At 48.8% G+C, this 14,121-nt stretch overlaps 1 protein-coding gene across 1 annotated transcript; it reads right to left on the bottom strand.

Annotated features, from left to right (window-relative positions):
- Positions 1 to 1,725: 1,725 nt before the first annotated feature.
- Positions 1,726 to 12,924, bottom strand: tmem208 (transmembrane protein 208; the record flags this gene model as incomplete). Its single annotated transcript, XM_043707434.2, has 5 exons — positions 1,726 to 3,112; positions 4,816 to 4,900; positions 9,058 to 9,194; positions 10,906 to 10,965; positions 12,811 to 12,924. Coding segments are annotated over 5 exons (537 nt in total), but the record flags the coding sequence as incomplete, so codon positions are not given.
- Between the last annotated feature and the right edge of the window lie 1,197 nt (positions 12,925 to 14,121).

Genomic DNA, 14,121 nt, shown 5'->3' with positions numbered 1-14,121 from the left:
TTGTGGTGATGGAAAACCTCAGCAGGTCAGGCAGCATCTGGAGAGCAGGAGGATCGACATTTCAGGCATCAGGAATGAAGAAGGGCTGATGCCCAAAACATTGATTTTCCTGCTCTTCAGATGCTGCCTGACCAGCTGTGCTTTTCCAGCACCACGCTCTAGACTCTGATCTCCAGCATCTGCAGCTCCCACTTTCTTTCAGGAGACAGTCCAGAGAAGGGTCACTAAGAGATAGCAGGCTTGAAATGACAGGCTCGCAAATGACTGCTTTAAAGTAGAGCGAGCTTATACCTATTGGGATACAGAAGCAGGAGGTGGCCTTATTGAAACACACAAGATCTTTAGGGGATTTGACACAGAAGGTTGTGCCCCCTTTGTGAGAGAGTCTAGGACCAAGAGTTGACTCAGCGGGCTGAATGGCCGATGTCTGAGGGTTTTGTAGATTATGGGAGCGTGCAAGAAAATTGGCTTGAGGGGTTTCAGCCAGTGGAAAAGGCTGGAGGAGCCAAATGACTTACAACTCCCATTTATGTTCCTAATCAGAATTCCTTGACCATTTAAATGGCCACTAAACCATCAGGGGAAGCAAGGCAGAAATCACACACGTGGGAGGGTGTTCCTGCTCCCACTGAAATACCCAAAACCAAGAGTAACCACACTACCAGCACCCCCATATTAAATCTAACGTAATCACTAACACAGCATAATATGTCATACAATATTTATTCAATATTCATTTGATCTTGTGTAAACTGATTGTTTCTTATAGATTAATAAAATTAAATACAATTATTTGTCACTGATACAATACAGTAAGTGGAGAAGATCAAAGTCTTTGAGGCTTGACTGTTGATCTGTGTAGGCCATCGCGCACTTGCCACTTATTCATGTCCTGCCCTCACCTCCTGCAGGGAAGACGCTGAAACATTAAGATGTGAAATTGTTCAGTCCTTGGAGTAAGCCTGCTCCCACCGATGTTCTCCCCCAAGCGTAAAACACTGCAGGCCCTTGTGCAGCTTAATGCACAAAGCCGACCTACCTTGGCCACGTGGAGTAGCATTTTCTCACCGGTGCGGATGATGTCGCAGCGATATTAAGACTCAGCTTGCTTGACAGGAGCGCATTCACATGTCAGGTTTATTGCACTTTCCAGGTCCTCAGGACATCCCGATGAGGGTTACTGTGTGAAGAACACTCGCGGGGCAGTGTAGGGAGCTACAGCAGCCTGTTTATGTACAGCAGGAGCTCACAAGCAAACGGCAATGAGAGAACGACCAGCTAATCTGGTGAGGTTGTGATGAATCGTTCATGACGTCAGTTGAGGTATAGATATCGATCAGGATAACTGCCCGATGCCTGAGAATTGCCACGGCAAAGAGGTTGGCCGATGGAGCCTTGGTTATGTGTCACACCCCTGAAAGACAGCACTGCTGGCAACGCAGCATCCCCTCAGTACTACCCTGGAATATCACCCTCCGCTCAAGGCCCTGATGCCGAACAAACTTCCGGGCGAGAGGGCGGCACAATACTGACAGCCACAACTGAGGGGCAGAGATGAAAACAAGAGATCCTTCAAAAAGAGAGAAAGATCTGAATACTGACCCTGGGTGGTGGGGGGGGAGCACCCTGCTCCATTTCATTAAAATATTCCCAACGTGCATGCCCTGGAATAGGATGGGGTGCGGGCAACAGTGGAAGAGGAATCATTTTTCCATACTAGGAGAGTCCAGGATATGGGCAAGTCATCTTTAATAATAAAGATAAACAAAAATCAGACAGGCTATTCAGAAGAGAAACATATTGGCTTTCCTCTCCCAAAGCAGAAGCTAGCTTAATGTTTAAATCTGAACTCAATAGATTTCGGCTCACTGAGGGCAGCAAGCAATACAGAGACAAGGCAAGCTGAGATTTCGATGAACCATGATCTCGCTGAATGATCTCCCCGCCAGGCCAACGTTCCACTCAGAGCATGATTGAAACAGCGGGCAAGAGGTTGGAGTTGTGCAGTCCCACAGGGGAGGGAGGGATCTGGCATTGGTCAGAGAGAGGCCCCCTGCACCTGGTCGTGTGTGTCTCACCAATCCTTGTCCCAAGGATCTTGGCCAATCACCTCCAGTGTTTTCTTGGGAAGGTCATGGGCATACATGGGATCAGATCGATAGGCTACTGCCCAAAGCTTTGAATGTTTCGACAAACGTGCTGGGACACAAAGCACAAGGAGTTTCCTGGACTGTTCCGAACTGGAGTTCCCAGTCGCTGGAACCGAAGGCTCTGATCCTCACGCCCAGGCTCTAGGCCGTATTATCAGAACTCAGACAGGACAGCGGGAGACGTGCTCCAAAATGGCTGCAGTGGCTCCATACTCAGGTTCCTGCAGTGGAAAGTCACAAGGGCAGGTCAGGGTCCAACCCGAGCGCGATCCATTCCCTCCGTCTCGGTCAGCTGAGGTTCACTGATGAGGGTCACTCAGCAGGCAGGTGGCATAAGATGGCCAACGTCGGAAGAGCCGATCTCCGAAGAAAGCCGCTGCTCGGAACAAATACGGACACGCAAACTGAAAGCTGAGGTAGTGAGACATGGCTAAGCCGGTTTGGTTCCACACAAATCTCAGTACATTACTCCACCCACTGGCTCAGTGGTGCTGACCTGTGGAGGTTGGGAGGGGGGGGGGGGGGAGGAGGTACCTAAAGCTAGAAGCAGCCAAGCACCAACCAACCTGAGGCACAGACGCACGGAGGAGAATGTCCAGCGAGTTTTTTTTTTAAGCCTTGGAATAATTACACAGCAACGGGAAATACGGGGCCCACCACTGAGAAACTGTGAGCGCGTTCCCTCAGGACAGATAGGCCTCTGCCTCTGGAGGCCTGAGGTAGCTGGGAAACCTTGGCGAGGGAGGTGGGGCAATGGCTATGATCTCAGCGCACAGCTTCTTGGAATCGATCGGTAAACAAAGAGCTGGAAGCAACTCCTCCTACTGCTGCTGCTTTCTCATCTGTCGGCGTTCCTGGCGCCTGTGTTTCTTCTCTGATATCTCTGGATTACTGGGTGGCTCCGCTGTAAACCAAGGTCCCAGGATGTTCACCCACAGCAAGTACAGAGCCCTCCCTGGTGCCTGAAAAACACACACACACACACAGACAGGTAGTCAGTCCAGGCGTGGCCCTGGAACGCTTACTCCTCTCTTCATCGCCTACAACACACTCAGGGCATCCTTAGGTTTGAAAAAACACGACAGAAATGCACCCTCTTCATTTTCCGATAACAAAACCAGCAAAGTTTACTGACAATGTTATTCTGCACAGCTCAGTCTGAGTTTCTAGCTCCCTGTCTCTCTCTCTCTCTCTCGGAGACGTCTAAAGGTCATGGGTTAGAGGTCGGAACACAATCCCAGTGAGAGCCCACTGGATCTGTTCGATGAGACAAACAGAGATCCTGTGTGCCCTGGACTGAAACACAAGATGCTGCATGAGGATTCTGAAGAGCAGGGAAGTTGTGTCTCAGGCCCTAGCCCAACACCGATTCTCCAATCAACCTCTAATCACAGAGCCCCTACAATGTGGAAGCAGGCTATTTGGCCCATTGGGTCCACACTGACCCTCCGAAGAGCATCCTAACCAGACCTGTCCCCATTCCATTCCTGCAGCCCTGCATTTCCTGTGGCTAACCGACCTAGCCCACACATCCGTGAACACTATGGGACAATTTAGCGAGGCCAATCCAACTTAACCTGCACATCTTTGAACTGTGGGAGGAAATCGTAGCACCCAGAGGAAACCCATGCAGACATGGGGAGAACGTACAAACTCCACACAGACAGTGGTCTAAGTCTAGAATCAAACCCGGGTCCCTGCCACTGGATTAGTAACATAGGTGCAGGCTAATGCTTTAGAGCCATTGGTTCAAATCCCTGTAGCTGGAGACATTTAAAAACCCAATGAGCAAAATTTAGGGCAGCACAGTGGTTAGCACAGCTGCCTCACAGCGGCAGGGACCCGGCTTCGATTCTAGCCTCGGGCGACTGTCTGTGTGGAGTTTGCACGTGCTCCCGGTGTCTGCTTGGGTTTCCTCCCACAGCCCAAAGATGTGCAGGTTAGGGTGAATGGGCCATGCTAAATTGCCCCATAGTGTTCAGGAATGTGTAGGTTAGGTGCATTAGTCAGGGAAAAATGTAGAGTAACAGGGTTGGGGAAAGGGTCTGGGTGGGTTACTCTTCAGAGGTTGGTGTGGACTTGTTGGGCCGAATGGCCTCTTTCCACACTGTAGGGTTTCTAATTTACTGTGCTACCCATGCAGATCTGACTGTGGCTTTGCTCCTATGTCTGATCTTGTAAGTACTCAGACATGACAGTGAGATAAAAGTGGACAGCAACCACACACAGAGGGACAGTTGCCACTTCAGTGATTGAATCAGAGACACCACTGCTGCTGCTGGCAGGGCAGGAGACCCCTTCAGTGCTCAGCTCTGAACTTCAACTGTAATGAGATGTATCCAGACCAGGTCCTCACCAGCTGACAACAAATGGGGACAATGCTACACGCCCCGTGCCTGTATTGCAGACTCCGTGGACTGGCACGTAGAATCCATCCTGAACAGCTACCTACAGAATCTTTAAACAAGAACATCTCTGTCTAACTGGGGGTGCCACCTTCATGTTATGGTGTTGAGAATAACTCACTTTTCCACCCACTGGGTCTCATTGCTCTCCTCCAGCCCTCTGCTCCCCTCAAATTAGTAACCAAACAAGCAATTCCTTCAGCCAAAACAAAAAAATCCCTCCATGTCGATGTAGAGCGATCGATACAGCAGGAACTCACCAGGAGCCACAGATACCAAAAGTACATGGATATACAGCTGAGGACTTGCAGGATGGCAGTGAGTAAGATCACATCCTTCAGATGCCTAGAAGGTAAAGAACAGCGGGTCAGCACCATAGCAGCGATCCTCACTAAAGCAGAGAGCTTTAGGCTTCAGGGGTGCGACGAGATGCAATGAAATAGCACCGGTAAAAATCAAACATCCCAAGACACTGCACAGGGACATTTTCAAATCAGCACACACCATACACTGGGGTAGCGATGCACAGCAAACGGGAGCAGGCCACAAGCACAGGAACACAGCAATCTCAGGGTCCAGGTATCAACGGCATTCCTAGGGTCAGTTAATGTTCTGGTGCAAAGTTAACAGTGGGGAAACAAATCTCCCTCTCGACAGCAGTCTTTAATACTCACAACGTGGGAACATACCAACATCTGGCATTGGGACGCTCCCCTTCTCGGGGCCAGTTAGTCCGAGTGGAAAAAGCAGACATTCCCCTGGTTTTTGTGCAGGAATTGGATTATGACCAAGACAAACTAGCATAACTACAAAGGAATGGTGGAAACGACTCAACAGAACAGGCAGCATCCACACGGAGAAACTGAGTAAATGCAGCTCCATTCACTCCAGAAGATTAGCCATTTTCACCACCCGCAGTGAGTTGCCAGCACCAGACACACACTCCCCTTCCCTTCCCTGTCTGCCTTCCACAGGGACAGCCTTCACTCCCAACAATTCCCCCAACCCCACAGCATCTTCCCCCTGTGACTGCCAAAGGTGTAACACCCGCCCATACACCTCTTCCCTTCTCAGTAGCCAAGGGCCCGAACACACCTTCCAGATGAAGCAGCGCTTTATCTGCACTTCTCACAATCTCTTCTACTGCACTCGCCGCTCACAATGTGGTCTCCTCTACATGAGGGGGGGGGGGGGAGAAACAAAGGTGTCCACTTTGCAGGATACTAGTGTTCCATCCTGAACTTCCCGTTGCCTGCCATTTAACACTCCACGCCGTTCCCTGGCCAACATCTCTGTCTCAGGCTTGCTGCAGTGCTCTGGTGAAGCTCAGCGCAAGCTGGACAAACAGCACCTCAGTTTCCACTTGGGGACCCTGCAGCACTCTGGACTCCCCCCTATCCGTGTCCCCTACCACACACACGAGGCCTTGTTATCTCACAGTCACCCTTACACACGTTGTTAGCCATTAACAGCAATTCACCCTCCCAACCAGATCGTTATCATCTCCTTTGTCTGTCCATCTGTTTTTCTCTCTCTTTGGGCTTCATCACCACCTATCATTTACTTGTTACACCCTTCCCCACCCTATCGTTTGCACATAAAACAACACTTTCCTAGCCACCATTAGTTTTGAGGAGGAATCATAGAGATGTACAGCACGGAATCAGACCCTTCGGTCCAACCTCTCCATGCCGACCAATCTAGTCCCACCTGCCAGCACCCGGCCCATATCCCTCCAAACCCTTCCTGTTCATATATCCATCCAAATGCCTCTTAAATATTGCAATTGTACCAGCCTCCACCACTTCCTCTGGCAGCTCATTCCATACACGTATCACCCTCTGCTTGAAAAAATGTTGCTCATTTCCCCTCCCACCCTAAACCAATGCCCTCTAGTTCTGGACTCAGCTGTCTATTTACCCTATCCATGCCCCTCAATCTTATAATCCTCTTTAAGGTCACTCCTCAGCCTCTGACACTCCAGGGAAAACAACCCCAGCCTGTTCAGCCTCTCCCTGTAGCTCAAACCCCCCAACCCTGACAACATCCTTTTAAATCCTTTCTGAACCCTTTCAAGTTTCACAACATCTTTCTGATCGGAAGGAGACCAGAATTGCATGCAATAATCCAACAGTGGCCTAACCAATGTCCTGTACAGCTGCAACATGACCTCCCAACTCCTGTACTCAATATTCTGACCAATAAAGGAAAGCATACCAAATGCCTTCTTCACTATCCTATCTACCTGCAACTCCACTTTCAAGGAGCTATGAACCTGCACTCCAAGGTCTCTTTGTTCAGCAAAACTCCCTAGGACCTTGCCATTAAGTGTATAAGTCCTGCTAAGATTTGCTTTCCCAAAATGCAGCACCTCGCACTTATCTGAATTAAACTCATCTGCCACGTCTTAGTCCATTGGCCCATCTTGTCCAGATCCTGTTGCAATCTGAGGTAACCCTCTTTGCTGTCCACTACACCTCCAATTTTGGTGGCATCTGCAAACTTACTAATTGTACCTCTTAAGCTCACAGCCAAATCTTTTATATAAATGACAAAAACTAATGGATCCAGCACCGATCCTTGTGGTCACAGGCCTCCAGTCTGAAAAACAACCCTCCAGCACCACCCTCTGTCTTCTACCTTTGAGCCAGTTCTGTATCCAAATGGCTAGTTCTCCCTGTATTCAGTGAGATCTAACCTTGCTAATCAGTCTCCCATGGGGAGCCTTGTCAAACGCCTTACTGAAGTCCATATGGATTACATCTACTGCTCCGCCCTCATCAATCCGCTTGGTTACTTCTTCAAAAAACTCAAGTTTGTGAGACATGATTCACTGGACCAGAAACGTTAATTGATTTCTCTTCAAAGATGCTGCCAGACCTGCTGAGCTTTCCAGAAACTTCTGTTTTTGCAGCTGATTTACAGCACCTGCAGTCTTTTCAGATTTTAAGCGCAGTATGTCAACGACTTCCTAACAGATCTGGAAAAACGCTAGAAACACGAGACGCTTGAATCAAAAAATGAGGAAAGAACACACAGAGGGGAGATCTGCAAGAGAGTGGGAAGAGGAGATGACAAAGTGGGCAAGGCATATAGTGGTGGTAGTGGAACAGATAATGATATAGAGAAGCTGATTAGTATCTAAACAAAAAGAAGCTGGAAAGAAGCTGGAGAGGGTGGAGGGGATAGGTGGGAAGGAAGATAGACAGGTAGGACAGGTCATGAGGGCGGTGCTGAGCTGGAGGGTTGGAACTGGGATAAGGTGGGGGGAGGGGGAAATGAGGAAACTGGTGAAATCCACATTGATGTCATGGGGGCTAAAGGGTCCCGAGGCAAAAGATGAGGTGTTCTTCCTCCAGGGGTCAAGTGGTGAGGGAGTAGCGGTGGAGGAGGCCCAGCACCTGCATGTCCTCGGCAGAGTGGGAGGGGGAGTTGAAATGTTCGGCCACGGGGCGGTGTGGTTGATTGGTGCGGGTGTCCCGGAGATGTTCCCTAAAGCGCTCTGATAGGAGGCGTCCAGTCCCCCCAATGTAGAGGAGACTGCATCGGGACCAACGGATACAATAAATGATATTAGTGGATCTGCAGGTAAAACTTTGATGGATGTGGAAGGCTCCTTTGGGGCCTTGGATGGAGGTGAGGGAGGTGGCGTGGGTGCAGGTTTTGCAATTCCTGTGGTGGCAGGGGAAGGTGGGTATGGATCTAATCAGGTAGTTGCAGATGGAATGATCTTTATGGAAAGTGGATACAGATGGGGAGGGAAATATATCTCTCGTGGTGGGGTCTGACCATAGGTGGTGAAAATGGCGGAGGACAACATGATGCATCTGGAGGTTGGTGGGGTGGAAGGTGACAACTGAGGGGGGGGGGGGGGTTTCCTGTCCTTGTTGCAGTTGGAGGGGTGGGGCTCGAGGGCAGAGGTACAGGAAGTGCATGAGACACGCTGGAGGGCATCATTGACCACATGGGAGGGGAAACTGTGGTCATTGAAGGAGGCGGCTATCTGGTGTATTCTGAGGTGGAATTGATCCTCCTGGGAGCAGATGCAGCAGAGACAGAGGAATTGGGAATACGGGATAGCGTTTTATATACCCAACTGTAGCAACTCAAACAGGAACATGATAATCTGCTCTTCAGGATTAACATTGGACCGGTCTGCTGGGGATAAAATCCCGTGCTCTGCAATATTGTGCAACGGGCTCTTTTCTATCCACTCAAACAGAGAGATGGGACTCCATGTAATGTCTCAGCCCTTCCAGCATTGAAGCACACCTTCAGACTGCACTGGAGCAACAGGGCAGATGTCTGCGCTCAAGCACAGAGTAGGATGCAACCCTCGAACTGCAAGGCTTGTGCAGCGAGGGGGGTTCTAAAGGAGACATGGCTGACAACACGAGAAACGGGTCACCAGTCGGGGAAACACACGTTGGGATTCAGATGGTCAGACACTGCGGGAATTATCTGGGGCCAGGTCAGATACCTGCATCAGTGGGGACACTCACTCTGCCATACCCTGCTCCATGTTCAGGTCGATTCCTCCATCGAGTAGGACACGCTCCTCAGAAAACACAGGCTGTGCCATTCCTTGCATCCATCGGAAGCTGAAACTGTAAACGACAAACGCAAAAGCCAAGAACCCCTACAAAAACAAAAGGACTGTATTTAATGGGCGCAAGCGAGACACGCACAAGAGTGCGAGCGATCGGAGTTTGTTCATTTCCTGTATGAAATCTTTTTTGCATCACTACTTTCCTCCCTCAGTTTAACAGGCCCTTTGGCATAACTCGTCCATGCAGACCAGGATTCCAAAACTGAACTAGTCTCCTTTGCCAGCGTTTGGCTCATATCCTCCAAACCTTTCCGATTCATAGTTTCATCCAGATGCCTTTTAAATGCTGTAATTGTAGCACTCTCCACCATTATTTCTGGCAGCTGGTTCCACACGCACATCACCCTCTGCGTGAAAACGCTGTCCCTTCGGTCCCTTTTAAATCTTTCCCCCCCTCGCTGTAAAATCTACGCCATGAGCTGCTTTTCATTCTCAGCAATCTCCACCATCTCAGCTCCTCTTGTTCTCAGCTTCCTTTCCACCAGGCATCTTTCCATTTCAACTCTGCTACCCCATATATGGCCAATTTCAAGGTCCTACTACTCCCACAGAGAAGCAGTCCCTAATAACTTCCTTATATCTCCCTCCCTCTCAACCCCACTCCCTTTCGACTGCCATGTGGCTAGCACTGCTGCCTCATTGCACCACAGACCTGGGTTCGATTCCAGCCTCGAGTTACTGTCTTTGTGGAGTTTGCACATTTCCTCCCCCTCCCCCCACCGTGTCTGTGAGGGTTTCCTCGGGGTGCTCCGGTTTCCTCCCACAGTCCAAATATGTGCTGGCTAGATGAATTGGCCATGTGAAATTGCCCATAGTATCCAGGAATGTGCAGTCGAGGTGGGTTAGTCATGGGAAATGCAGGGTTACAGGAATGGGGTGCATCTGGGTGGGATGCTTTTCAGACGGTGGGTATGGACTCAATGCCAAATTACCTTTTTTCTGCACTGCAGGGATTCTATGAAAAAGAACTCTCCAGGTAACTCACCTCTGCACTTTCAGATTCTCAATGACCTATCCTTCAGTCTGCAATTGTCTTGAGCAATTAGTGACTAAATGAACCACACCCTGTCCACCACCAATGGTAATCTTGCCTCCATTTGCGCCATTATTCCTTCCCTAATGATTCCCTTTGCTGGGAACTCCATCTTCAGGCCGGGTGCTGGCAGGTGGGACTAGATTGGGTTGGGATATCTGGTCGGCATGGACGGGTTGGACCGAAGGGTCTGTTTCCGTGCTGTACATCTCTATGACTAAGTCACGGAGCCATACAGTGCGGATACAGACCCTTCAGTCCAACCCATCCATGCTGACCAAGTTTCCCAAGTTAACCTAGCCCCACTTGCCTGCGTTTCACTCCAAACCCTCTAAACCTTTTTCTATTCACGTACCTGTCAAAACCTGTTTCATTTGTTCGAAGTGCACTTGCATCTACCACTTCCTCTGGCAGTTCATTCCACCCACTGAGTGAAAACATTGCCCTTCATGTCCTTTCCTAATCTCTCTCTTCTCACCTTAAAAAGATGCCTCTTAGTTTTGAGCATCCGTCTATAGGGAAACTGATTTAACCGTTCATGCCAGGCTACTGGATGTCAAGCATCATCACATGATGGTTCCCTCCACTAAAATGGTACAGTATTCAGAGCTCATTCAGGGGTTCTAGCATGATGCCCATCTTCTCATCCACCCACCACACTGTATGACACTCGCTCCCCCACCCACCTTGCCATTCCTTCAGACTTACCCAGGTCCAGAATGTGACCGAATTGTAGAACAGGAAGAGGTTCACTGCACCGTAAATGGCCTGTGGAGGAGACAAGGCAACAATTAGCAAGACAGCAAAAACGGAACGCAGGCTCTCCCACCTCCTCCCAGGGGGCTGTGGAACATGCTCCAAATTCAATCTGGACCACTCAGCACACTGGCTGCCGGGCAGGCAGCTCCCCGGGCAGTCGGACTGGTTTTGTCCAGACTGTAAGGGAACTCATGAATTACAAGTAGGCCGTTCAGCCCCTCGAGCCTGATCTGCCACACAATAAGGTCATGGCTGATGTGTTTGTGTCCTGAATTCGACATGCTCATCTCACAAGGTCTCAATAACCTTTGATTCCCTTACTCAACAAATATTAATCTCCCGTTATCTTAATTATATTGAGTGAACCGCACCCCACCCCCCCCATCATCTACAGTGAAGGTAGAAGTAAACTATATTATCCCCTCATTATCTATTAATTCCCTAATCTCACACTGTAGAGAACCACTCACTTTCCTTATTCCTGTCCTGTAGAAACTCTAGCTATCCCTGTTTCTGGACAGTTCTCTCATGCTCTAATTGCTTTGTCCTAATGAACCATTTCATCATTCTCTGCTGCTCCTTACGTGCTGACCAGTCATCTGCTCTGTCACCACTGTTTATTTGGAAGCTCTAGCTTTCGGAGCACTGGTCCTTCATCAACCACCTGATGAAGGAGCGTTGCTCCGAAAGCTAGAGCTTCCAAATAAACCTGGAGGACTATAACCAGGTGTTGCGTGATTTTTAACTTTGTCCATCCCAGTCCAACGCCGGCGTCTCCAAATCATTGCTTAATATGCTTTTCCTTCAGCTTCTTCTCATAACCATGGATGGTGGGTCCTCCCCTTGGAATTTTTTTTAAGAGCAGGAAAGCATTTAAGTATCCGCCACTGTCACTACTGATCAACCTCCTTACCCAAAACGCAAATCCCCTTCAGCTGACTCAGCTTTCATGCCACATAGTTGCCATGATTTAGTTTAAAACTGGTCTTAGACCCGCCCTGATCCTTCTCAAACTGCATGTGAAATTCAAGATTATGACTGTTGAAACCTATAGTGCCCTTTATACACCGAGGCCGCTCACTAACCATGCCACATTATACAACACCGAGTACAGCCTGGTCTCTGGACAGCTCCAGAACTTGCTGCTCTAAGAACTTCTTGTAAAACTCCTCACTGAGACAACCACTCTCAACCTGATTTGTCTAGATATGTAGATTAAAATCCCACCATAATTATCATCATCCCTTTACCACCAGCACCCAATATTTCTTCACGTATACTGCCCTAATGCTCTAGCTCCTGTTCAGAGGTTTGTAGACCAGTATGGACTACCTTCCCCTACTCTCCCTCACCTCATTCCTGACCTCGTGGCCCAAGGTCATCTCTAATTTATGCACGATTATTATCTTTCATTAACAGAGTTTTTCCTCCCCCTTTCCCTGGCTTCCTATTCTTCTCAAGACTCTATCCATTAAGATTCAGAACACAATCCTTGCCATCCTGCAGCACATCTCCATAACACTGGCTAGATGATATTTATGCACTTCAAGTGTACACGATCAATTCATTCATTTAGTTATGAATACTATACCATTCAGAAACAGGCCTTCAGTTTTATTTTATTAGTGCAGCATCTAAAACCGATTGGTGCCCCCTTAGCCTTTTCTCTCTCTTTGTGGCCATTCTGACCTGATCATTTTCCACATTAACAATTCACTCTCCCGTCTTTTGACCCTGTTCCTTGATTTATTACATTTACCCAAGCTTGATCCCAGAGTTATGTGGTCCTGACAGTAATGAGATGTTAAGTCCTCAAGTCCATCCCTCCGATATGCAAAAACCCATTCGACTCACATTCGCTCCCAGAATAATTCGCAAGTAGAACGTCAAGGTCTCCTTGTTCTCTTCAAAAATCTGCTTCTTCCCTTTCGTTCCAACTTTGCCTCCCTTCGGCTGCTTGAGGAAGAAAGGAAAAGAATTCCATCAGCTCCAGGGACTGTGGAGATGGGATTCCAATACTGACGGACACACTGGCATTGGAGACAATGCACAGAAGAGTCACTGGGTTGATTCTGGATGTGCAGGGATGGTCTTATGAGAAGAGGTTGAACCTGTACGGCCTGGGAAGGGACTTGACACGGTACATGCAGAAAGGTTGCTGGCCCTCGTGGAAGATGTCCACAATCAGGCAGTACAACATCAAATCAAGGGTTCACATATTAACAAGAGGAGATGAGGAGGAATTTCTCCTCTCTGGGAATTCAGTGAATCTGTGGAATTCTCACCTCCAGAGGCCTTCAATAAATATATTCAAGGCCATGAGAGAATCAGAGAGATGTACAGCATGGAAACAGATCCTTTGGTCCAACATGTCCCCGTTGACCAGATATCCTAAACTAACCTAGATCCATTTGCCAATATTCAGTCCACATCCCTCTCAACTGTTCCTATTTGTGTACCCACCCCAGATGCCATTTAAATGTTGTAAGGGTACCAGCCCCCACTACCTCCTTTAGGAGAAAGTGAGGACTGCAGATGCTGGAGATCAGAGTTGAAGGGTGTGATGCTGGAAAAGCACAGCAGGTCAGGCAGCACCCGAGGAGCAGGAGAATCAATGTTTCGGGCAACAATCCTTTGTCAGGAATGAGGTTTGTGGGCCAGGAGGGCTGAGATAAATAGGAGGGGGGTGAATCTTTGGGGGGGGGGGGGGCAAGGTAGCTGATAATGCAATAGGTAGATGAAGGTGGAGTTGAAGGTGATCACCAAATCCTAATGACCCAATCCTAGAGGAAGAACGTCCATCTTCTGCCTTGGGACTCTCCAACCACACGGGATTAATGTGGATTTCACCAGTTTTCACCATTTCCCCTCCTCCCACCTTACACAGGTCCCAACCTTCCAACTCAAGCACCACCCTCTAGTGGGTCAAAGAGTTCAGAAAAACGACTGAAGAACAACAGCTATAAAAATTGGTAGGAAATAGGGCAAGACAACCAGGACTCAAGCACAGCAGCGTGTCAATCTCAGAAAAGCTACTGCCTGGTTTGATGCTGAACCAGTGAACAGTAACTTCCGCAGCTTCAATCTCAGGACCATTTTCAGCAGTACCACAGTAAACACAAAGGTCAAGGCTCTGGCCCATGCTGGCTCTCTACCAGGGTGGGT

The sequence above is a fragment of the Chiloscyllium plagiosum genome, unplaced genomic scaffold (assembly GCF_037043375.1).
Source record: "Chiloscyllium plagiosum isolate Xiang-an unplaced genomic scaffold, Cpla_swu_hap1 HiC_scaffold_17, whole genome shotgun sequence".
NCBI classification, from domain to species: domain Eukaryota; kingdom Metazoa; phylum Chordata; class Chondrichthyes; order Orectolobiformes; family Hemiscylliidae; genus Chiloscyllium; species Chiloscyllium plagiosum.
Note: the sequence above shows the minus strand (reverse complement) of the source record. Positions and strands in the feature narration are given on the sequence as shown.